This window comes from Palaemon carinicauda, chromosome 36, assembly GCF_036898095.1.
Source record: "Palaemon carinicauda isolate YSFRI2023 chromosome 36, ASM3689809v2, whole genome shotgun sequence".
NCBI classification, from domain to species: domain Eukaryota; kingdom Metazoa; phylum Arthropoda; class Malacostraca; order Decapoda; family Palaemonidae; genus Palaemon; species Palaemon carinicauda.
This window is the reverse complement of record NC_090760.1, coordinates 70967350-70993437: the sequence shown is the minus strand read 5'-3', so window position 1 is coordinate 70993437 and position 26088 is coordinate 70967350. Positions and strand designations below refer to the sequence as shown.

At 43.3% G+C, this 26088-nt stretch overlaps 1 protein-coding gene across 3 annotated transcripts in view; it reads left to right on the top strand.

The window, feature by feature from the left end:
* LOC137628892 (FAST kinase domain-containing protein 4) overlaps positions 1–26088 on the top strand; it is a 98947-nt gene that overhangs the window by 15373 nt on the left and 57486 nt on the right. For all 3 annotated transcript variants that reach the window (XM_068360153.1, XM_068360151.1, XM_068360152.1), the window contains exons 2-3: positions 2402–2525; positions 25798–25959. In XM_068360153.1, coding sequence (XP_068216254.1) covers positions 2454–2525; positions 25798–25959 — 234 coding nt within the window. In that variant the 5' untranslated portion in view covers positions 2402–2453. The remainder of the gene's footprint in view (positions 1–2401; positions 2526–25797; positions 25960–26088) is intronic.

Here is a 26088-nt window from a genome sequence, read left to right as displayed (position 1 = left end):
TGGTCCTAAGGTTCCTAATGTCCGACAGGTTTGAGCCATTACATTCAGCCTCCCTGAAGGATCTCACCCTCAAGACCCTTTTTTTGGTGTGCTTGGCTTCGGCTAAAAGGGTCAGTGAGATCCATGCCTTTAGTAAAAACATCGGCTTCTCTACAGATAAAGCCACATGTTCGCTTCAGCTTGGTTTCTTGGCCAAAAATGAACTGCCTTCTCGTCCTTGGCCTAAATCTTTTGATAAACCTTGCCTATCAGAGATCGTAGGCAACGAGGTTGAAAAAGTACGGTGTCCAGGTAGAGCTCTTAAGTTCTATTTAGCTCGTACCAGATCCTTACGAGGTGGATCTGAGGCCTTATGGTGCTCCGTTAAGAAGCCCTCATTGCCTATGTCTGAAAATGCTTTATCGTATTTTATTAGATTTTTAATCCGAGAGGCTCATTCTCACTTAAGTGAAAAAGATCGTTGTTTACTTAAGGTCAAGACGCACGAAGTAAGAGCGATAGCAACTTCCGTGGCTTTTAAGCAAAACAGATCTCTGCGAAGTATTATGGACGCGACCTTTTGGAGGAGCAAGTCGATGTTCGCTTCATTTTACTTAAAAGACGTCCAGACTCTTTATGAGGACTGCTACACACTGGGTCCATTCGTTGCAGCGAGTGCAGTAGTGGGTGAGGGTTCTACCACTACATTCCCTTAATCCCAATACCCTTTTAATCTTCTCTTGAAATGTTTTTAATCTTGTCTTGGGTTGTACGGAAGGCTGAGAAGTCTTTCGCATCCTTTTTGATTTGGCGGGTGGTCAAATGTCGTTTCTTGAGAGCGCCCAGATTAAGGGTTTTGATGAGGTCCTGTTGTATGGGTGGTCGCCCTGGATATAACAGCTCCTGGGAGTCTTTCAGCATCCTGAGAGGATGGCTGGGCTTCGTGAGGAAAGCGGACTAATAAGGCAGAGTAATCGTCAGAGTCAGCTACCTTACCAGGTACCTATATTTAATTGGGTTTTGTTATGATATAATTGTCAAAAACTCTAGGCATATACGCCTTTATTGTATTAATACTGGTCTCTACCCACCACCATGGGTGTGAATCAGCTATTATATATTCACCGGCTAAGTTTAATATTTAAAAATGATATTTTGATTATAAAATAAATTTTTGAATATACTTACCCGGTGAATATATAAATTAAAGGCCCTCCCTTCCTCCCCGATAGAGACCTAGGGGACTGAGAAGAACTGGAGCTGTTTACAAGTATATGCGGTATCTGGCCGATAGTCGGCGCTGGTGGGCACACCCGCAACCTTCATGGCGATCGCTCGCGAGTTTTTGGAATCTGTCGAGCCGTCGGAGACGTCAGCTATTATATATTCACCGGGTAAGTATATTCAAAAATTTATTTTATAATCAAAATATCATTTTTACGCGACCACTACGCCATGCAACAGATCGTAATCTCACTTTGAAGACGGCGTTCCTACTCGCTTTAGCCTCGGCAAAGAAAGTTAGTGAACTTCAGGGTCCCATTCACTCATTCAAGGTATTGGGGGGAAGTAACGCTCAGCTTCGTCTGTGAGTTCATCGCAAAGACTCCAAATCCGGAGGTACTGGAACATAGATTTGGGCCCTTTTAGATTAAGAGTCTACGTTCTGTAACCAGTGACCCAGATAAACTTTTACTTTGCCCCAGTAAGGAGTTTGAGATACTATCTCTCATCCCTTTTTGTTAGCTCATATAGGATTAAATGGAGGGTCACCAAGAATAGCATCTCTTCTTGGATTTGCAAAGTCGTAGTCTTTGCTCTTAATCCTAGCCCTCTTCAAGCTCAAGACCTAGAGCTCATGATGTCAGGGGCATCCAGCTTTGCCGAAAGATATCCCTTTAAATAACTACAGGTTTGTACAGTATTAGGAAAAATACAAATTATTTCCAAATTTCATTTTAGACATAAACAGAGAAATGAATCTTCCCTGATGTTCATATTGTAACAGTTATGTATATGAACATCAGGTGAGTGTAGAAATAAGAAATCTTTGTATTAAAGTTCTAATTTTTTGTGGTTGATGATTGTGAGTGTTTTATGTGTCTCATATATTCTGTCAGTATAGTTTTAAAGTGTGAAAATTTAACTTTGTTTTTCATATCTTTTTTGTTTATTTTTAAATGTAATATGTATACTTCATGTAATATATGAAAGGGTGGTCTTGGGTTTTTCACATTGTATACAGCAAATGATAAAAATAAGGCTGAATACAATATACTGTGCCTGTATATTCTTTCATTCTTACAGTATACAGTATTTGATGTTTTTTTTTTTTTTTTTTTTTTTTTTGTACTGTACTGTACTGTACTGCTCATCCAATCACTGAAAGAAAAATCCTAAACTGTTATCTTTTATTTTTCAGAAATGAAGTAAGCATCATTGTATGTAGACTTAGGTAACCCAAGGCTCCCAGCATGCTGAGGAATAGTTGCGGAATAGCTGCATTGTTCCTGGGAAGATCAAAATTCCGGTTGCAATGTTTGAAGGTCAGTATAAACTCTTTGTTCGTATGTATATGCAAACATATTTTCCTTTGATATATTGTTATAGCAGGAGTCTTCAGCAGAGCTGGAACAGAAGTTGAAAATGGTAACGAGATACAGTAGTTAGCAAAAGTGGTGGGCGTGACTAAGTTGCCCCACCCACTCTCCTGTCAGACTCTTCACTCTTGTCTTTGGCTGCAACAAGTACTGTCGTACTGGTGCATCCCATCCAGGGCGCTTTAGTCTTTTCTGATACTTTTAATTTGAATGGATGATATTAGCTTTACTCGACTAATTAGACGAAGCCGGAAGGGAAATGTAGGTTTTACTTTGCATCGGCTTATGGCTAAACCTTTACAAATCTAATCACTTTCCGATTACAGACGTGATTGTGAGAAATTATCCCATTTTACTGAATGCAGAGTATGGCGTCGGGTTAAAGGCAGGGGTATTTTTTGAGGAGCTGAGAGCAGGAAAGCTAAGTCTTGTCAATGCTGAGAGAATGCCTGAAAGCATTTAGCACTTAGGGCTCCTCATCAGCATGACTGTTTGCTGAAGCTTGTGGGTATGTGTTCTCGGCTTGGAGCCGGTTAGTATGTTTTAGGAACTTGGAAAACTTTGATCTACTTAGGCGAGTTTTTTCAAGTTTGGTGGAGTATAAGGTGATCGCCATACTGTACTCTAAAATGTGCAAGACGCTCTTCCATGCAGACCGTTAACCCTTTTACCCCAAATGGACGTACTGGTACGTTTCACAAAACTCATCCCTTTACTCCCATGGACGTACCGGTACGTCATTGCAAATAATTGCTATTTACATTTTTTAGCATATTTTTTGTATCTTTATGAGAAACTTCAGGCATTTTCCAAAATAATGAGACCAACCTGACCTCTCTATGACGAAAATTAAGGCTTTTAGCGCAATTTGATAAAAATATATTACAAAATGTGCTTGAAAAAGAAAACGCCTAGGGGTTAAGGGTCGCAAAGTTCCAAATAGCTTGGGGGTAAAAGGTTCAATGAAGACAGACATAAGGAAGGTTTCGCAGTTAGGCTCTCATAGCTAAGGGGTTGTGACGTAGCTGCAAGGGCATAAAAAGGCTCCGAGACCAGTAAACATCTGTGACATACCTTTGCTCATCCTCTGTGATTAGCTTTGGTGCCATTCCCCAGTTCCAGTCGCCCATATGTCTCTGACATCAGGGCCATGGTCTCCTGCGTTCCTTGTACCAGTAATCCTAACCCCCGTGTCCGTGTTACTGGTGCCAGTGAGAGAACCTAGCGCTTTCCCTGTGGCAGTGATTTGTACTGTTGTACTGACCAGGCTGACATGAGTCTTTTTATAGTTTATTTATGACATATATGTTTTTAACGTCGTTAATAGTTTATATAGGACATATCTGTTTTGACGTTGTTACTGATTTTAGAATGATTTATTGTTAATTTACTCTCATCATTTATCTTTTTCCGTATTTCCATTCCTCACTGGGCTATTTTTCTCTATTGGAGCCCTTGGGCTTATAGCATCTTGCTTTTCTAACTGGGGTTGTAGCTTGGCTAGTAATAATGATAATAATAATGTAGTTCCTGTTGGAGCAATCCCTGTGATTCTCCCCTTTGGAGAACTTTGTCATCAATGGTCGCTCAGATGGCTTCTCTTCTTGTAGAACCTGAGGAGAAAGTTGGTAAGAGGTAGAAGTGAGTTCACGAGATCACTTCTCCCCTTCTGATTCTGACTCTTCTTCCAAAACGAAGTCCAGTAAAGCTAGTTGTGGTCGCAGGAATAAGGCTCTTGACAACATCACCTCTTTGGGGGAGGTGATAATAAAGTATGTGATCTATAATAAAACTTCTATTGACCATAACCCCATTGAATGGTGAATGTCAGCTGACTCAGGTTCTCCAATAATTGGCACTTTTCAGCAAATTTTCAGGCCATACATAGTGGTTTGTCAAACTGCTGTTTTTTCCATTAGCTGCTTAAATATATAGTTTATTTATTAACTTATTTCCTTTCCTCACTGGGCCATTTTTCCCTGTTGGAGCCCTTGGGCTTATAGCATCTTGCTTTTCTTACTAGGGTTATAGCTTGGCTAGTAATAGTTATAATAATGCAGTCAGTTGTTGAATACTCGTTTCTAAAGCCTTCCTGCATTCTCGGTTGATTAAAGTCTAGCTATATTTCCGTTTGTCTGTTCGGACGGGTTCTTGTTCACTGACTTACTACCCTGGTAATCAGGCTGGCCAGGGATGTATGGCCCAATGCAGGGCAGTGCCCTTTTCCTGACCATGACCCCATGTGGGCAGGCATGCTCCTATCCCTGATGGGTCCTGGGCCATGAGTAGTCTGAGGCCCAGGTGGCCATCATAGCTACCCTGATAGCCAGGCTAGGTGTAGATGCAGGTCCTCATTATTATTATTATTATTATTATTATTATTATTATTACTACTACTAGCTAAGCTACAACCCTAGTTAAAAAAGCAGGATGCTATAAGCCCAAGGGCTCCATCAGGAAAAATTATCCCTGTGAGTAAAGGAAATAAGGAAATAAATAAACGATAGGAAAAGTAAAGAACAATTAGAATAAAATATTTTAAAAACAGTAACAACATTAAAACATATTTTTCAATATTAAACTTACCCGATAATCATGTAGCTGTCAACTCCGTTGCCCGACAGAATTCTATGGAGGGATACGCCAGCTATCACAATACTAGAAGGGGGTGTACTTACCAGCGCCACCTGTGGCCAGGTACTCAAGTACTTCTTGTTGACACCTCCTCAATTATTCCTCTGTCGTGCTTCCGGCAAGACGTTCTGGGATACGCTTATGATCTTCGAGTATTTTCACGGCTAATTGGTGAAGTATTCTCTCAGATTTTGGCTGTCGCTTTACTGGAAACCTTCTTATATTAGCTAGATAGCTTTTATATAGTCCTGATTAACGGTTAACGATCTTTTGCTTGATTTTGGAACCCCCTTTGGCTAACTCTTTGGATTCAAGATGTCTGACATTTCGCAAGCCCCCTCCCATAGACGATGTAGGTCTTGCAATAGGCGTATTCCGAAGGCTTCGGTAGATCCTCACACCGCTTGTTCTGACTGTAGGGACAGGCCCTGTCAGTTAGAAAATCGATGTGAGGAATGCGCCGGACTTTCGGAACTGGAATTTGTCCGTCTTTTGAAATATTCAACTAAGTTAGAGAGAGGTAGAGTTAGGAGGAGTTCTTCTCACTCTTCACTTTTTTCCTCACCTCATGATCCCCTACCTTTTCCTACCCCTGTAGTGGCTACCCCCGAACCTACTGTTTGCCCTCCGCCTGATATGTCTGTTGTTTTGCGTGCTATTCAGGCCTTAGGCGATAAAGTAGAGTCAGTGGTAAGTGATCATAAGTCTCTGATGGCCGAAGTCAAGGAACTTAAGGTCAAGAGTGCAGTGGGTGGAATTAGTGCCAGTGCTGTGACGAGTGCTAGTGTCAGTGCAGTGCCAAGTGCTAGTGTCAGTGCCAGTGTGGTGCGTGAGGATACTTCTGTGCGAGCCAGTCGTCCTCCCAGTCCGGGACCTCTTGCAAGCTCCCAAGCCCAGGGGAGAAGCAATGTCGAAGGGCATAAGGGTTCGGCAGGCCTTGTTAGGCGCACAGAAGTATCCTCGGTGGTTGCGGGCGTGTCTTCCAAAGACCGTCACTCCCACCTGCAGACGATTGAGCCCGTCTTTTTCTCGTCCGCTGATCAACTGTCAGGGAAGAAACGTTGGTCTCAGGTCTCGAGACCACTTAAACGCAGAGTCCAGTCCGCGAGTGCTCAGCCAGGTTGCAGTCATTGGCTCAGCTCTGACTCGCCGCAGTCATCTGTCGACTGCACTCCGCCCAAGAGGAGTAAGGTTCTGCCACAACAGAGCTCGACTGTTAAGGCTTTACCTCAGCCTACTGTAGTTTCTGCCGACCCCAAGTGGACTCTTCTACAGTCCATGCAAGCACAGCTTTCGGACTTGATGCGTGAGTGTCGGGCTGAGAGTGTTGCGCCTCCGCCTCCGCCTACACTCCCTCCGCCTGCGCTCGCTCCGCCTGCGCTCGCTCCGCCTGATCGCAGTACCACCTGCCAGGCGTACGATGTTGAGCCTCGTTCTGAGTTTGCTGTTCCCAGTGGTGTTCAGCCTCCGCCTTCTTTAAGGCAACCTTTACAATGGGATCAGGAGGATTATACCTCTCTTCCTCCGCCTCCACTTGCTGCTCCACCAGTGGTGCAACACTCGGTTGAGGTACAACAACCTCTCCCGTCCATGAGTCAGTCTCCTCAGCTCTCGCTGCAGCGAGCTCAACCCTCCACAAGGCAAGCACCACTACACCTTAGCCTTGCGCCTCAGGAGCCTCAGCTTGCGAGACATTTACCTTGTTCTGCGCAGCCTCTACCTCATCGCGCTCCGCTCACACCACAGGAACAGGAACTTGCTACTCCGCTTCCGCCAACAGCTCAGCAAGCGCAACCCTTGGGTTCAACCACTCATGCTAGGAGTCAGCCTCCTCCACCCATGCGCCTTCCTTCTGCTTCGTCTTTTATTCAGCCTTTGCAGTCTGAGCCTCAGGTTTTCCCTCAACAGTTACTTGAAGAGGAAACCACTAATATTGTTCCTACTCGTTCTGACTCTGCTGTTCAGCATTCTTGTCCGATCTCTTCGCTACACTCTGGTGATGAGGCGTCTGATGATGAGGCGGCACACCTGGATCCCTCGTCAGACGTGGATGAATCCAAGCCTTCTCCACAGTCTATTGACTTTCGTAAGGTCTTGGCTCTGCTTAGGGAGGTTTACCCAGACCACTTTGTCTCTGCTATTCCCCGCTCTCCGCCATCTGAGTTTTCGCTGGGCATACAACAAGCTAAGTCCACCTATACTAAGCTAGTCCTAGCAAGGTCCTCTAAGAGAGCGTTAAGGATCTTAGGGGAGTGGCTGCAGACTAAGCAACACCTTGGCAAAACTTCTTTCATGTTCCCTCCGACTAAGCTCACTTCGAAAGCGAGCGTTTGGTATGCCACAGGAGAAGCACCAGGCTTGGGAGTACCTGCCTCTGCCCAGGCTGACTTCTCAAGTCTGGTAGACTCGCCTCGGAGAACTGCAATGAGGCGCTCTAAGGTTTGCTGGACCTTCTCAGACCTTGATCACTTACTGAAGGGAGTATTTAGAGCATTTGAGATGTTCAACTTTCTAGACTGGTGCCTGGGGGCCCTCAGCAAGAAGACCTCTCCTGCGGACAAGGATTCTGCCATGCTATTAATGTCCTGCATGGATAAGGCCATTAGGGATGGATCTGGTGAGCTTGCGTCGATGTTTGTATCAGGGGTTTTGAAGAAAAGGGAACAGCTGTGTACCTTCCTTTCCTCCAGCATTACACCTTGTCAAAGGTCACAACTCCTTTTTGCTCCGCTCTCGAAGTTCCTCTTCCCCGAAGAGCTGGTTAAGGACTTGTCTGCTGCCCTGATACAAAAGGACACACACGATCTTGTAGCCTCATCGGCTCGTAAGTCTAAGGTTGCTACCTCAGTCCCCAAGACTTATCGCTCCCCAGTGGCTGATACCCCTGCTACGAGGTTCATACCGCCCTTTCGTGGTAGAGCCCCCAGCCGAGGAAGCTCCCGTCCAGACTCTTACAGGAGCAAGTCTAGGAAAGGCTCCAAGACATCTAAAGGAAAAAACTGACTCTCCGCATCTCCAGACAGCAGTAGGAGCCAGACTCAAGATCTTCTGGCGAGCCTGGGAGAAGAGAGGTGCAGACGCCCAGTCTGTCAGTTGGCTGAGGGACGGTTACAGGATTCCATTCTGCCTCAAACCACCTCTGACCACATCTCCCATCAACCTCTCTCCCAACTACAAAGAAGAGGACAAGAGGCTAGCATTGCACCAGGAGGTGTCGCTACTTGTGCAGAAGAAGGCAGTGGTTATAGTCCGGGACCATCAATCCCCGGGCTTCTACAACCGTCTCTTTCTTGTGGCCAAGAAGACAGGAGGTTGGAGACCGGTGCTGGACGTCAGCGCGCTCAACGCGTATGTCACCAAGCAGACGTTCACGATGGAGACGACGAAGTCGGTCCTAGCAGCGGTCAGACAGGAGGACTGGATGGTCTCGTTGGACTTGAAAGATGCCTACTTTCACGTTCCTATTCATCCAGACTCCCAACCTTTCCTGAGATTCGTTTTTGGAAAGGTTGTCTACCAATTCCAAGCCCTGTGTTTTGGCCTAAGCACAGCTCCTATGGTGTTCACTCATCTGATGAGGAATATAGCAAAATTCCTACACTTATCGGACATCAGAGCCTCCCTCTACTTAGACGACTGGCTGTTGAGAGCCTCCACGAGTCGTCGCTGTCTGGAGAATCTCAACTGGACTTTGGACTTAATCAGACAACTGGGTCTGTTAGTCAACATAGAAAAGTCTCAGCTCATTCCCTCCCAATCCATTGTGTACCTGGGAATGGAGATTCGGAGTCAGGATTTTCGGGCTTTTCCATCGGCCCCCAGGATAAGCCAAGCCCTAGAGTGCATCATGAGCATGCTGAAGAGGAGCAGTTGCTCGGTGAGACAGTGGATGAGTCTCACAGGGACCCTTTCATCACTGGCCCTGTTCGTCGAGCTAGGGAGACTCCACCTCCGCCCTCTTCAGTTCCATCTTGCAGCTCATTGGGACAAGGGTTCGACTCTCGAAGCAGTCTCTATCCCAATCACCCAAGAGATGAAGACCACTCTTCTGTGGTGGAAGAACAATCTCCTTCTCAGGGAGGGCCTATCGTTGGCTATTCAGACCCCCAATCTTCATCTCTTCTCAGATGCATCGGACTCGGGCTGGGGTGCGACCTTGAACGGACGGGAATGCTCGGGAACGTGGAACGAGGAACAGGGATTGCTCCACATCAACTGCAAGGAGCTACTAGCAGTTCATTTAGCCCTGCTGAACTTCAAGTCCCTCCTGCTAGGCAAAGTGGTGGAGGTGAACTCAGACAACACCACAGCCTTGGCTTACATCTCCAAGCAAGGAGGGACCCATTCGAGGAGCCTATTCGAGATCGCAAGGGACCTCCTCATTTGGTCAAGAGGTCTAAACCTCACTCTGGTCACGAGGTTCATTCAGGGCAATATGAACGTCTCAGCAGATCGCCTAAGCAGAAGGAATCAGGTCATTCCCACGGAATGGACCCTCCACAAGAGTGTGTGCAACAGGCTTTGGACCTTGTGGGGTCAACCTACCATAGATCTGTTTGCCACCTCCATAACCAAGAGACTTCCGCTGTACTGTTCCCCTGTTCCAGACCCTGCAGCAGTTCATGTGGATGCTTTTCTACTGAACTGGTCCCATCTCGACCTTTACGCATTCCCACCGTTCAAGATACTGTAATAAACAAAGTTCTGCAGAAATTCATCTCGCACGAAGGGACACGGCTGACGCTGGTTGCTCCCCTTTGGCCTGCAAGAGAATGGTTCACAGAGGTACTTCAATGGCTAGTCGACATCCCCAGGACTCTACCTCTAAGAGTGGACCTTCTACGTCAACCTCACGTAGACAGGTTGCACCCAAACCTCCACGCTCTTCGGCTGACTGCCTTCAGACTGTCGAAAGATTCGCTAGAGCTAGAGGCTTTTCGAAGGAGGCAGCCAGTGCGATTGCCAGAGCAAGAAGGGTTTCCACTCGTAGAGTCTACCAATCTAAGTGGGAAGTCTTCCGAAGCTGGTGTAGAGCCAATTCAATATCCTCTACCAATACCTCTGTGACCCAAATAGCTGACTTCCTTCTACATCTTTGGAATGAGAGATCCCTTTCAGCCCCTACGATTAAAGGGTATAGGAGTATGTTGGCTTCAGTTCTCCGCCACAGAGGTTTGGACCTTTCTTCCAACAAGGACCTTCAAGACATTCTTAAGTCTTTTGAGACGTCTAAAGAGCGTCGTCTATCCACTCCAGGCTGGAACCTAGACGTAGTCTTAAGGTTCCTTATGTCATCTAGGTTCGAACCTCTCCAGTCAGCTTCCTTCAAGGACCTTACCCTCAAGACTCTTTTTCTCGTCTGCCTTGCAACAGCTAAGAGAGTCAGTGAGGTTCATGCCTTCAGCAAGAACATTGGTTTCACGACCGAATCTGCAACATGTTCTTTTCAGCTCGGATTCCTAGCAAAGAACGAACTTCCTTCACGTCCTTGGCCTAGATCGTTTGAAATACCTAGCCTCTCCAACATGGTAGGTAACGAACTAGAGAGAGTTCTTTGCCCTGTCAGAGCTCTCAAATATTATCTTAAGAGGTCTAAACCTATTCGAGGACAGTCAGAAGCCTTATGGTGTGCCATCAAGAAACCTTCGAGGCCCATGTCCAAGAACGGGGTTTCGTATTATATAAGGCTTCTGATTAGAGAAGCCCATTCTCACTTAAAGGAGGAAGACCTTGCATTGCTGAAGGTAAGGACCCACGAAGTAAGAGCCGTAGCTACTTCGATGGCCTTTAATAAAAACCGTTCTCTGCAGAGCATAATGGATGCAACCTATTGGAGGAGCAAGTCAGTGTTTGCATCATTTTATCTTAAAGATGTCCAGTCTCTTTACGAGAACTGCTACACCCTGGGACCATTCGTAGCAGCGAGTGCAGTAGTAGGTGAGGGCTCAGCCACTACATTCCCTTAATCCCATAACCTTTTTTAACCTTTCTCTTGAATGCTTTTATTGTTGTTTTTATGGTTGTTACGGTAGGCTAAGAAGCCTTCCGCATCCTTTTGATTTGGCGGGTGGTCTATTCATTCTTGAGAAGCGCCTGGGTTAGAGGTTTTGTAGAGGTCCTTTAGTAGGGGTTGCAACCCTATATACTTTAGCACCTTTGGGTTGATTCAGCCTCCAAGAGGAACGCTGCGCTCAGTAAGGAAGACGAACTTAAAAAAGAGGCAGAGTAACGGTTCAATTCGACTTCCTTACCAGGTACTTATTATTTCATTGTTATTTGAGATAACTGTTATATGAAATATGGGATACTTAGCTATCCTTTAATCTTGTACACTGGTTTTCACCCACCCCCCTGGGTGTGAATCAGCTACATGATTATCGGGTAAGTTTAATATTGAAAATTGTTATTTTTATTAGTAAAATAAATTTTTGAATATACTTACCCGATAATCATGATTTAATCGACCCTCCCTTCCTCCCCATAGAGAACCAGTGGACCGAGGAATAATTGAGGAGGTGTCAACAAGAAGTACTTGAGTACCTGGCCACAGGTGGCGCTGGTAAGTACACCCCCTTCTAGTATTGTGATAGCTGGCGTATCCCTCCATAGAATTCTGTCGGGCAACGGAGTTGACAGCTACATGATTATCGGGTAAGTATATTCAAAAATTTATTTTACTAATAAAAATAACATATTTCATATATAGAATGAAATATTTAAAAAACAGTAACAACATTAAAACAGATATATCTTATATAAACTATAGAAATACCTATGTCAGCCTTTTCAACATAAAAGTTTAAACTTTTGAAGTTTTATCGATTCATCTACCCGATTAGGAAGATCTTTCCACAACTTGGTCATAGCTGTTATAAAACTTTTAGAATACTGTGTAGTATTGAGCCTCATGATGGAGAAGGCCTGGCTATTAGAATTAACTGCCTGCCTAGTATTACGAACAGGATGGAACTGTCCGGGAAGATCTGAATGTAAAGGATGATCTAAATTATAAAAAATCTTATGCAACGTGCTTAATGAACTAATTGAACTACAGTGCCAGAGATTAGTATCTCGATCAGGAATAAGAAATTTAATAGACCGTAAGTTCCTGACCTACAAAATAAGATTAGAATCAGCAGCTGAAGACCAGACTGGAGAAAAATACTCGAAACAAGGCAGAATGAAAGAATTAAAACACTTCTTCAGAATAGATTGATCACCGAAAATCTTAGACTTTCTCAATAACCTAATTTTTTGTGCAATTGAAGAAGACACTGGCTTAATGTGTTTCTCAAAAGTAAATTTGCTATCGAGAATCACACCTAAAGTTTTAAAGAGATTTATACAGAGTTAAAGAAACATTATCAATGTTGAGAAAATGGGGACATGCCCCTTTGTCACTGGCCAGGTGTTGCAGGAACTTGTGCATGCCCCTTCAATTTTTCTTGTGGACCCCCTTCTCTCTTTTGTATACTTTGTTATCCTGAATTGAAAAAATGGCATATCTGGAGGATGTCATGGTGTGTTTGCGCAGCTGGCGGCCACCCGTTGGTGCGTGAAATGACATGGCCCCTTGCTCGTGGCACAGAGCCCCAATTTACTCTCCACCATGATCAACAGAGGGAAGAGTACTAGGTACCTCTTCTCTTCCTAGTATGATTGATCCCTGAAATTCTTCTCTCCGGGTGACAACAAGCCCGCCCCCCTTTCTTGCAGAACCACAGTGTTCCTATTTGTTCTCCAGTATCACTGAAAGGCCTAGCATTGTTGTAGAGATGAAGGGAAGTTGCTGAAGATTGCTCTCTAAATTGTTTGAGATGGAATTTTGGGCTTCTGCAGTTAGCTCCTCCTTGTGAAGTTAACTGAGGCCTGGAGACTGCTCTTTAAACAGCTGTCAAGTTAAGGATAGAACAGTACAGTACTGAGTGTACTAAGTTCCATCAGAGAAGGAGACTTCATACATTCAGTGGATCTGAAGAATGCATACTTCCAAGTACCCATTCGTCAGTCCTCTCGGAAGTACCTCTGTCTCTTCTTTAAAGGAGCGATGTACCAGTTCAAGACTGGTTGGACTGTGCACGACACTCCAAGTGTTCACACTGACGACAGCTTTGGTGTCCCTCGTACAGGATTACTGTATGTTTTGATGTATATGTATCACGATGATTGCTTAATCTTGGCATCCTTGGAGTGGCAGTTGATACAGGCTCGAGATACCCGTCTCCCCTTTCATTGCATTCAAGAGATCTTGATAAATTTAAAGAAGCTGTATTATTATTATTATTATTATTGTTGTAATTGTTATTATTATTATTATTACTAACTAAGCTACAACCCTAGTTGGAAAAGCAGGATGCTGTAAGCCCAAGGGCTCCAACAGGGAAAATAGCACAGTGAGGAAATAAGGAAATAAATAAACTGTGTGAAGCAATGAACCAATAAAATGAAATATTTTAAGAACAGTAACAACATTAAAACATATCTTTCACATATAAACTATAATACTTACAGTATGTCAGCCTGTTCAACATAAAAAGATTTGCTGCAAATTTGAACTTTTGAATTTCTACTGATTCAACTACCCGATTAGGAAGATCATTCCACAACTTGGTCTCAGCTGGAATAAAACTTCTAGAGTACTGTGTAGTATTGAGCCTCATGATGGGGAAGGCCTGACTATTAGAATTAACTGCATACTTAGTATTATGAACAGGATGGTATTATCTGGGTAGATATGAATGTAAAGGATGGTCAAAATTGTGAATAATCTTATGTAACATGCATAACAAACTAATTGGAAGAAGGTGCCAGAAATTAATATCTAGATCAGGAATAAGTAATTTAATAGACCGCAAGTTCCTGTCCAACAAAATAATATGCAAATCAGCAGGTGAAGACTAGACAAGAAAACAATAAAACAATACTCGAAACAAGGTAAAATGAAAGAAGTAAATAAAACACTTCTTCAGAATAGATTGATCACCGTAAATCTTAAAAGACTTTCTCAATAAGCCAATTTTTTGTGCAATTGAGGAAGACACAGGCTTAATATGTTTCTCAAAAATAAATTTGCTATCGAGAATCACACCTAAAATTTTATGAGATTTAAAGAAGAGATTTTAAGAGTTGAAGAAACATTATTTATGCTGAGATCCTGATGTTTAGGAGCGAGTATCCTTGACTTGCTTACAATCATACTTTGAGTTTTAAATATTTAACTTAGCCGGTGAATATATAATAGCTGCAACTCTGCGGCTCGACAGAAAACACACTCAAAAAACTCGCGAGCGATCGCTATGAAGGTTGCGGGTGGGCCCACCAGCGCCAACTGTCGGCCAGATACCACTCTTGTATGTAAACAAAACCTTCAATTCTTCTCTGTCGACGTTGACGACAAGACGTATTCATACTCGCTGTAGAACCTGGAGTTTTCTTAACATATTTGGTGAAGTACTTCATTTTGGTTTGAGCTTTCGCAGTACAGGTGTTTTATATTCAACTTAAATCTTGAACTCATTTTTGGATAGATTAAATTTTGATGACTTTGGATTGTTTTTTGGACTTTCCTTGACTTTTAAATGGCCGACCCTTCCCTCAGTACGGAAGTGTGTTTAGGCTTTTAGCAATTATCTTATCACGTTATAAATTAATTATAGATTTTCCTCTATATATTTTATTTCTCAACCGCCTTTATTAGGCCTCTTCGATTAGCTTTCCATTTATAATAAACATCAAAATAAATTTTAATGATTTGTTTATATGCGACCTTTCCTGAGAGTAGGCGGTCCTAACTTGGAAACCGAAGTTAAACAACGTTGAGCCCTTTCAATCGTAAATAGTTTTTACAGAGCTAATGATTTAAAACTTATTAAATGAATATTTTTTAATAGATATTTTATGAAAGATTTTCTTTGAATAGTCTTCGTACTGTTTCAAAGATGAACTAACGTTTAGTTTATTTATACTACGCAGTTTGCGCTCTATCGTTACGATAGAGAGAGAGAGTATCACGGTTTCACTTTGCAGAAAGAGTAAATCGATTCTGACGTTTTGTTCATTCTTTTTTCAAAGCTTAAATGTTTTAAATTCTATTTTAAAGGAACTTTTTAATTGAAAAACCTTTCAGTTTTTTCCTTTGGTCAAATAACCTGTTTTTTTTGACGAAACGTAAGTGGGCTCTTCTCTTAGGTGCGAAATCAAGAGAGAGAGAGAGAGAGAGAGATAGAGACGGAGGGAGAGAGAGGAGAGAAAACGTTCCGATCTTTATCTCGTCCCAAGCGGGTAACGTTGTTCTCGAGTTACTCTCGTCCCCAGTCTCTGTACGGGGAGAAAGGATTAAACGTTTTTAGTTTTTTTATTCTCGTCCCAAGGCAATGTACGGTGAGAGATTGAAAACGTAGTTTTGAATGAACTAGTGTTTAGTCTCTTCCCCAGCCACTGATTTTTTTTTTTATCTTAAAATATGTTTACTGTTTTTTGCTGGTATTAATGTGCTTACATTATACGACTGATTTCGCAATTACAACCTTTTGATGAGGGTAGAATTGCGTGCTTCAGGTAGAAATCAGTTTTATTCATACCTAATGTGAATTGTTAAAAAATTCGATTTCAGTGAAATAAGTGCAAAACAGAAAATCGTAGTGATAAAGTGATATTGCGCAAAGTGTATCAGTGTTGCGACCGAGGGTTCGTCTGTTCGTGCCTGTCGTTCGCCTAGTCCGGGACCTCTTGCAAGCTCCCAAGCCCAGGGGAGAAGTAATGTCGTACGACTTATGGGTTCGAGAGGCCTTGATCAGCGAACAGACGTTCCCTCTATGGTATCGGGTGTATCTTACCAAGATCACCCCTACCATAAGGCGAGAGAGACGATTTTCTCCTCGTCATCCGAAGGCTTTTCGCATAAGAAACCGTGGAACAAGGTTTCGAGGCCCTTTAAGCGAAAGTCAGTCCTTTCAGGACAGGTCCAGCGTCCTGGTTTTAACCATTAGGACAGCTCTGACCCTATGCAGTCATCGGAAGACTGCTCGCCGACTAACAAAAGCGTAACACAGACTCCGAGAGTCTTTTTGTAGGCAAGGTTTTGCGGTCACAGACGTTACCCTCGTCTCTTACCGCAACCATTCCCGTTGATCCTAAATGGGTTGTACGGCAAGACATGCAGAATAAGCTTGCCTCCCTTATGGAAGACTATTCTGCCGATAAGTCCGTTGAGCCTAGCCGTTTATCTCATCGAGATCCTGGCCTTCAGCCACCCTAACGTTCCTTTGTGCGTCCTGTTGACGTTGGCGTAGCCAAGTTACGTCAGTCAGGTTGTTTAGAACCACACTCGATGCGGTCTCGTGTGGATTTTCAGCCACATTTGGACGTTAGGCCACTTGCTGATGCTCCTGTTGACGTTCAGGACGTTCGCTAACAATCGGAGTTGACTTGTTTTGACGCTGAGCGTCAACCTCCGCATTCTAGAGTTGTTTTGACTGCTCAGTCTAGGCGGTCAAAGCAGTCTCGAGTGGACGCTGTGCGTCCTCACGCACCTGTTGTTGTTGACAGTTCACAGACTGTCAAGCAGTTACATGACGTTGCGTCCTGGTCCGCTACTAATGCACCAGTGCGTGTGGACTCTGCTTGTAAAGCATTGCCACCACGGTAGGTCTCTCCCTTGCTTGAGACTCTGCTATTGTCGGACAAGGTTCCTTCAGATGAGGAAGTTGCTGTTCCCCCTCCTACTGATATTCCCTTGAGGACTCTGTCAGACGGAGAGGAGCCTAAAGCTGCTTATCCCTCTATGGACTTTAAATAAATCATGCTGATTTTTAAGGATCTTTGTCCGGATCTTTTTGTAACTGCTGCTCCTCGTTCGCCTAAACGTCAGAGCTTACACTAGGCCTAGCTACTTCAAAGCCGTTGTTTTATAAGCTAGTGCTCTCTCGCTCTTCTAAGAGAGCTTTACGTTGGCTAGGCGACTGGTTTTTCACCAGGAGGAGTTTGGGGGAGACAGCCTTTGCTTTCCCTTCTTTTAAACTGGCTTATAGAGCGAGAGTCTGATATGACACGAGAGAAGTTCTCGGCTTGGGAGTTCCTGCCTCTGCCCAGATAGACTTCTCAAACCTCATAGACTCTCCCTGGTGCCTGGCCATGAGACGCTCCAAGATTTTACAGGTCGACTTCACAGCTATTTTCGAGCCTTTGAAGTTTTGCTGTACAATTATGTCATGCATAAACAAGGCTTTCAGGGATGGCTCCAATGATCTGACAGCCACGTTCTCTGCAGGAACAAGTCCCTCAGGGATGGCTCCAATGATTTGGCAGCCATGTTCACTGCAGGAGTACGTAAGAGGCAAGTGCGCTCAATGTGTTCATTGTCAAGACAAACTTCACGATGAAGTCTACCAGGCTGTCTTGACAGCATTTATGGAAGGCGACTGGATGGTCTCTCTCGACCTTCAGGAGGCATACTTCCACATTCCTATACACCCGGATTCCCAACCGTTTCTGAGGTTTGTTTACAGGAATGTGGGGTACCAGTTTCGAGCCCTGTGCTTTGGCCTCAGTCCTGCGCCTCTCGTGTTTACGAGGCTCATGAGGAATGTGGCAAAATCCCTCCATCTATCGGGGATCCGAGCCTCCCTGTACTTGGACGACTGGCTTCTCAGAGCATCGTCCAGTCTTCGCTGTCTGCAGGATCTACATTGGACGTTGAGTCTGGCCAGGGAGTTGGGACTTTTGGTCAACCTAAAAGTCCCAACTGATCCCATCCCAGATTATTCTATATTTGGGGATGGAGATTCGCAGTCAAGCCCTGCTCGAAGTCCAACTAATGCTGAAACGAAACGTTTATTCAGTCAGGAGTTGGAACAGTCTCGTAGGGACTCTCTCATCCCTGGAGCAGTTTGTCTCACTAGGGAGACTACACCTTCTGCCTCTCCGGTTCCATCTAGCCTCTCACTGGAACTAGGACAAGACATTAGAGACGGTATCATTCCCAGTCTCCGAACCAGTTAAGGCATGCCTGAAATGGTGGGACAGCAATATCAGTCTGAGAGAGGGACTATCCCTAGCAGTCAAGAACCCAAACCACGTGTTGTCCTCAAACGCGTCGGATTTGGGTTGGGGTGCGACCCTGGACGGTCGGGAATGCTCGGGTCTGTGGACCTCAAGTCAGAAGAGCATGCACATCAACGGCAAGGAGCTATTAGCAGTCCACTTGGCCTTGATGATATTAGAAAGCTTCTTCGAAACTTAGTGGTAGAGGCAACTCAGACAACACCACAACTTTGACGTACATCTCCAAGCAAGGAGGCACACACTCCTTCACGCTGCTCGAGATCGCAAGGGACCTTCTCTTATGGTCAAGAATTCGAGGCATCTCCCTGTTGACGAGATTCATCCAGGGGGACTTGAACGTCTTGGCAGACTGTCTCAGTCGGAGGGGTCAGGTGATACCCACGGAATGGACCCTCCACAAGGACGTGGGCAAGAGTCTTTGGGCTACTTGGGGTCAACCCACCATAGACCTCTTTGCCTCCTCGTTGACCAAAAGGTTACCAATCTATTGCTCTCCAGTCCTAGATACAGAAGCAATCTACATAGACGCGTTTCTACTGGATTGGTCTTTTCTGGACTTATATGCATTCCCACCATTCAAGATAGTCAACAAGGTACTGCAGAAGTTCGCCTCTCACGAAGGGACAAGTTTGACGTTGGTTGCTACCCTCTGGCCCGCGAGAGAGTGGTGCACCGAGGTACTTCAATGGCTGGTAGACTTTCCAAGAAGTCTTCCTCTAACGGTAGATCTGTTACGTCAGCCCCACGTAAAGAATGTCCATCAAGCCTCCCCGCTCTTCGTCTGACTTCCTTCAGACTATCGAAAGACTCTCAAGAGCTAGAGGCTTTTCGAAGGAGGCAGCCAGTGCGATTGCAAGAGCTAGGAGAGCTTCTACCATTAGAGTATACCAGTCGAAGTGGGAAGTCTTTCGAGACTGGTGCAAGTCAGCATCTGTGTCCTTGTCCAGTACCTCTGTAGCCCAAATCGCAGTTTTCTTTTACATCTGAGAAAGGTTCACTCCCTTTCAGCTCCCACGATTAAGGGCTACAGGAGCATGTTGGCTTCGGTCTTTCGACATAGAGGCTTAGATCTTTCCAACAATAAAGATCTCCAAGATCTCCTTAACTCTTTCGAGACCTCTAAGGAACGTCGTTTGGCAACTCCTGGATGGAACTTAGACGGGTCCTAAGGTTCCTCATGTCAGACAGGTTTGAGCCATTACATTCAGCCTCCCTGAAGGATCTCACCCTCAAGACACTTTTCCTAGTGTGCTTGGCTTCGGCTAAAAGGGTCAGTGAACTTCATGCCTTCAGTAAGAACATCGGCTTTTCTACAGAAAAAAGCCACTTGTTCACTTCAACTTGGTTTCCTGGCCAAAAATGAACTGCCTTCTCGTCCTTGGCCTAAATCTTTTGATATTCCTTGCTTATAAGAGATCGTAGGCAACGAACTGGAAAGAGTATTATGTCCTGTTAGAGCTCTTAAGTTTGATTTAGCTCGTACTAAGTCATTACGAGGGAAATCTGAGGCATTATGGTGCTCAGTTAAGAAACCTTCATTGCCTATGTCAAAGAATGCTTTGTCATATTTTATCAGATTTTTTTAATACGAGAAGCTCATTCTCACTTGAATGAGAAAGACCGATGTTTGCTTAAGGTTAAGACGCACGAAGTTAGAGATATAGCAACCTCCGTGGCCTTCAAGCAAAATAAATCTCTGCAAAGTATTATGGACGCGACTTTTTGGAGAAGCAAGTCAGTGTTCGCGTCATTTTACTTAAAAGATGTCCAGACTCTTTACGAGGACTGCTACACACTGGGTCCATTCGTTGCAGCGAGTGCAGTAGTGGGTGAGGGTTCTACCACTACACTTCCCTAATTCCAATATCCTTTTAATCTGTCTCTTGAAATGTTTTTAATATTGTTTTATGGGTTGTTCGGAAGGCTAAGAAGCCTTTCGCATCCTGGTTGATTTGGCGGGTGGTCAAAGTCATTTCTTGAGAGCGCCCAGATTAGGGGTTTGATGAGGTCCTGTTGTATGGGTTGCAACCCTTGATACTTCAGCTCCTGGGAGTCTTTCAGCATCCTAAGAGGATCGCTGGGCTCCGTGAGGAAGACAGACTTACAAGGCAGAGTAATCGTCTAAGTCAACTTCCTTACCAGGTACCTATTTATTTTGGTTTTGTTATATTGATAACTGTCGAAATGAAAAAACTCTTAGCTTATACGCTGTAAACATAATTAACTCTGGTCTCTACCCACCTCCTTGGGTGTGAATCAGCTATTATATATTCACCGGCTAAGTCAAATATTTAAAAATGATATTTTAATTATAAAATAAATTTTTGAATATACTTACCCAGTGAATATATAAATTAAATGACCCTCCCTTCCTCCCCAATAGAGACGCAGCGGGACGAGAAGAATTGAAGGTTTTGTTTACATACAAGAGTGGTATCTGGCCGACAGTTGGCGCTGGTGGGCACACCCGCAACCTTCATAGCGATCGCTCGCGAGTTTTTTGAGTGTGTTTTCTGTCGAGCCGCAGAGTTGCAGCTATTATATATTCACCGGGTAAGTATATTCAAAAATTTAATTTATAATTAAAATATCATTTTTGATAGGATTCATCTTCATACCCCATAATTTGCACCATGCACTAATTTTGGCTAAATCTCTATTATGGGATTCACCAACCCCAGATCTACATTCAGGAGATTCAATTGATGCAAAGAGAGTAGCATCATCTGCATATGCAACGAGCTTGTTTTCTAGGCTAAATCACATGTCATATGTATATAGTATGAAAAGTAATGGGCCAAGAACACTACCCTGAGGAACACCAGATATCACACTCCTTTACTCACTATGGTGCCCATCAACAATAACAACTTTGCAATTTATTACTTAAAAATACAATAATGGTACCAAGAAACGACCCATCCAATCCTAACTGTTTGAGTTTGAAAACAAGGGCGTCATGATTAACGAGATCAAAGACAGCACTAAAATCAAGGCCAATCATATGAACTTCCTGACCACAATCAAGGGATTTCTGTACAGCATTGGAGATTGTAAGAAGGGCATCACATGCTCCAAGACCTTTATGAAAGCCAAATTGCAAACTAGGGAACAGATGATTACCTTCAGCAAACCTATTTAGACGTTTTTCCAAAAGACATTCAAAAACATAGATAATATGGAAGTTGGGGAAATTGGGCAATAAACAGTTGAACTTGAGCTACCACAAACACATTTTCATAGTGGAGTAATATTACCAATTCTCCAACAAGTGCTAAAAGCTCCTCTTCTTGCTAACTTGAACAATATAAAAGATAACTTTGGAGCTAAGAAGTCTGCAGTCTATAAAAAACAAAGGAAAAATACCATTTGGGTCTACACCTCCTTAAGCATCAAGATCCTTCAAGAGAGCTTTAATTTCACAAGATCTAAAAGCTAAACTAGTGAGTTTAGCCTCAGGACAACAGGAATGAGGAAGATTAAGTTTCTCATTCCTCTGCTTCCTGTCAAACACATCACCCAAAAAGGTTCCTTTTTCCTTTGGACAGTGAGTGACAGAGTCATCTGATTTAAGTAAAGGTGGAACTGTTGCATCTACACCAAAGAGTGCAGATTTAAGGGTAGTCCACCACTCATGTTCCTGGGTTGTACAAGAAAGGGTTTCTTTTATGGTTAGATTGTATTCCTTTTCAGTTGAAACATACTCTCACCAAGCAAAATCTCCAAGCTGAGTTTAGTTATGCCAAGTCAAATCTGATTGGTTACCCATCCAAAGCCTGTCTACAATCATCATTGAACCAGGGTTTGTCTTTCACTTGTTATCTTAGCACACGAGAAGGGATAATCAATTATGTTGACTAGGTTCTCATTCAAAGGAACAACAGGATCAACACTATTATACAATTGTGACCAATTCAAGCCCAAAAGATCACTCAAAATACCAACCAGAGGTTAGCATACAGTATCTGGGCATGTTGATAGATGCAACAGTACTGTCCAGTAGTGTTTGTTTATATCAGATGATTGGATTGGCAAGCTCTCCTTGCGGTACTTCTGGTTCGACATTGGCAAGTCTTTTTAGACACCTTTCCTCATTGAAGAAGCTCCTTCCAGAGATGTTGGAAAATCACAGGTCGTCGTCCAGAGATCTCCTGATCTCTTTAGTTCCAGTGAGACCGGAGGTACAGGTCGATCCTTCCTGTTTACTGGACAAAAGAAACCTAACAAGGGGAGTAGAAACGTGCAACTGTTCTCATATGAATCTAAGGAAAAGTGGGCTTTGACCTTGGCAACTTGGGCACATCAGGTGTGTGGTTAACAGAGGAAGAGCATCTGCACCAATGTATAGGGAGTTATAAGCATTCCAAGAATGTTTGAGGACACACCCAGTAGTGTTGATGAGCAACAAAACTGCTGTAGTAGCTTACTTCAATAAGTCAAGAGGCACACTTCCACTTTGCAAGTCGACAAACCAGATGCACAGCTAGGCAATTCAAGCAGTAGAGCTATCAGCCAGTTTCATATAGGGAAGCCTATGCCATACCCCTGTTCAGTATGTTGATCACATCGGGTCCCAGATGAACCTGGTTGTTCATAGATGGCCACTAGCCAATTGATATTCTGAGGAATTAGTATCTTAAATGCGGATTGCGGACGTTTTCAATCTTCGCCTAGAAGCTCCTCTTGGTCACAACTGTGGAAGGCTACTGCTCAGCCTTAAGTCTTGTCTTTTGACTGAGGAACATAACCTCTCTTTCTCATGAGAGCTTTTTATGCTTGTGAAGGGCTTTGAGCAGTCTTGCCCTTCCCAGGACCTCAGGTCCATGGAGTGGTATCTGACCCTTTTTCTGAAGTCTGTTATGCATTTCCTGTATGAGCCTTTGAGATGGGCACCAGAGGGAGTTGCAAGTTTTATGTACCCTCGTATTTATCCCAGATGGGTGGAAAAATGATTCTTTATTTTGGTGCCCGAATTCGTTACCAAACTCGGATCCCGTTGACACGTAACCAAGGTTCAAGACCTCCATCCCCTCGCTTCATGGAGCATCTGGTGGTAATCAACAATGAAGATGCTGTGTCCTGTAAAGGCTTTGCGGTGCTGTCTGAAGAGGACTCGATATCTCAGACTTGATTGTTATTTGACTATTACTTAGCAAAGGCAGAACCAAGAAAGAGATGTCAAAAATAGTCACTTTCTGGCTTCATCAGACAATGAGAGAGCATATGCTTTAGTCTATGGAGGGGTTGTGGGATCAGCTTGAACTAGGGCTCATAAAGACTGTGGTATTGATCCCTCTTTAGACTCCGAAGAATCCTGCATTTCTTTTAGTAGGATAGGTAATGAAGAATTTTAGGAGCACTACTCAGCTTTCATAACCTTCTATTCTAGGAAGTTTACTCACAAGTCTTTCAACACGATTTTTATCGGCCCAGAGGTGGCAGCTCTAGTAGTTGTGTATCCAGCCCAATATAGGAAGTATCTTTGTCTTTTGCAACGTGATCAATGTAAGTCTGGAGGAATGGTACAATGACTTGCTCTTCTATGTCTTCTTTCCTTCCCCTCACTTGAAGGTAAAGGATTATTACATGCTAGATCTAACACTGATGGTGGTGAGCTACATTTCTGAATACCATTCTTATTAGACTTGATCTATGTCAAGTAGTTCTCCCTCATCCTCACTTATCACGAGGGAGGATGGTGAAATGAATACTAACCTATTGGCTAACTTGCAAAAGATGTTTCATTCTAAACTGGCTCTCCCTGGAGGGAGATATTACTACTACTACTACTACTACTACTACTACTACTACTACTACTATTTGCTAAGCTACAGCCCTAGTTGGAAAATGAGGATGCTATAAGTCCAAGGGCTCCAACAAGGAAAATAGCCCAGTGAAGGAAGGAAATAAAGTAATAAACTACAAAAGAAGAAATTAACAATTTCAGTACTCTAGAAGTTTTATTCCAGTTGTGACTAAATTGTGGAATGATCTTCCTAATCGAGTAGTTGAATCAGTAGAACTTCAAAAGTTCAAATTCGCAGCAAATGTTTTTATGTTGTACAGGCTTACATAAGTCCTTTTATAGTTTATATATCAAATATCTGTTTTAATGTTCTTAATGTTTTTGAAATATTTTATTTTAATTTTCCATTACAGGTACTGTACTTCTTATATCGTTTATTTATTTCCTTATTTCTTTTCCTCACTGGGCTATTTTTCCCTGTTGGAGCCCTTGGGCTTATAGCATCTTGCTTTTCCAACTAGGGTTGTAGCTTAGCTAGTAATAATAATAAGATATTTTGAGATCAGCAACAACAATAAAATAAATCTTTCATATATAAAATATAAAGATATTAATAAACAATAGGAAGAGAAATAAGATAGAACAGTGTGTCCTAGTATACCCTCAAGCAAGACAAGTCTACCCCAAGACAGTGCAGTGAAAGACCATGGTACAGAGGCTATCTCATTACCTAAGATTAGAGAACAATGGTTTGATTTTGTAGTGCCTTCTAGAAGAGCTGCTTACCATAGCCAAAGAGTCTCCTCTACACTTAGCAAGAGGAAAGTAGCCATTGAACAATTGCATGGAACTTTGCTATAGTTACCCCCTTTAGCGAAGAAGAATTGTTTGGTAATCTCAGTGTTGGCAAGTGTATAAGAACAGAGGAGGATATGTAAAGAATAGGGCAGACTATTCAGTGTATGTATAGGCACAGGGAAAATGAGCCATAACCAGAGAGAAGGATCCAATGTACTACTGTCTGGCCAGTCAAAGGACCCAATAACTCTTTAAGCAGTAGTATCTTAGTGGGTGACTGGTGCCCTGGCCAACCTACTACCTACAGATTCCTTCAACGACTAAGTACCAGGTATACAGTAGAACTAATTACTGGCCAGGCTATATCAGCCTACTCATCCCTATGACGGGCTTATACGAGGTTGCTGGAGTCATCTTCTATGCTCCTATACAGGACCAAGGATATTGGTGTATCCCAGGAAAGAAAAAAGAACCAATCAGGTCAGTTTTAGGGGATTTCTTACTGACCTGTAAGCTTGTCTCCCAATTATAAACAGCAAAAGGATTTCATATGCGTAAGAACAACTAACAAATTTTACAAGTAATTTGTACTTTTCCTAGCTCTACAAATCTGATTCCTTTAAGGTTAAACATCCCACCTGAGCTACAGCTCTCAGTCCTGGGCTGAAGGTGAGAAGAGAGGAGTCTTTGGGCGGGGCTACTCACACACACCATCCACCTCTTTTTAAGTACCTTGTTAACAATTTCAGCAGCTGTGCTAGCTCTGCTGAAGACAATTCCCCTTATTTTAAAGTACTTAGGTTTGTATATCTAAATAAAATATGAATTACTGTTGAAATTCACATTTTCTTCATACTATACTGTATATACCTAACTCAACTTAAATTTTTTCATTTACTCTAAGTGAAAGGCAATGTTTATGCAGTCATGCTGTATTTATATCCTTCTAGTACATTGATAAAATTGTATGTCTTTCAGACGGAAATTGCCCCCCTCACGTATGCTGCTTTAGCCACAACCACCCAAAATGCACAAGCGGAGGATCCCCCAGTCGATGAAAAGTATGGGCTGAACCATACGGATGTTTCGACAGTCATTCAGTCGGGAATTGAGGGCGGTTCATCGGCCAAAGCATATCAGGTATCCTTCTTTCTCTCTCATAGAAGTTTTTTCTATTGTCTTTTTATCCTTACAGTACAGCATTTGGTAGTTTTTTTATCATTTACATTAATGTTTTGAGATTTTGGTTATGTGTTCTGCATTTGGTGG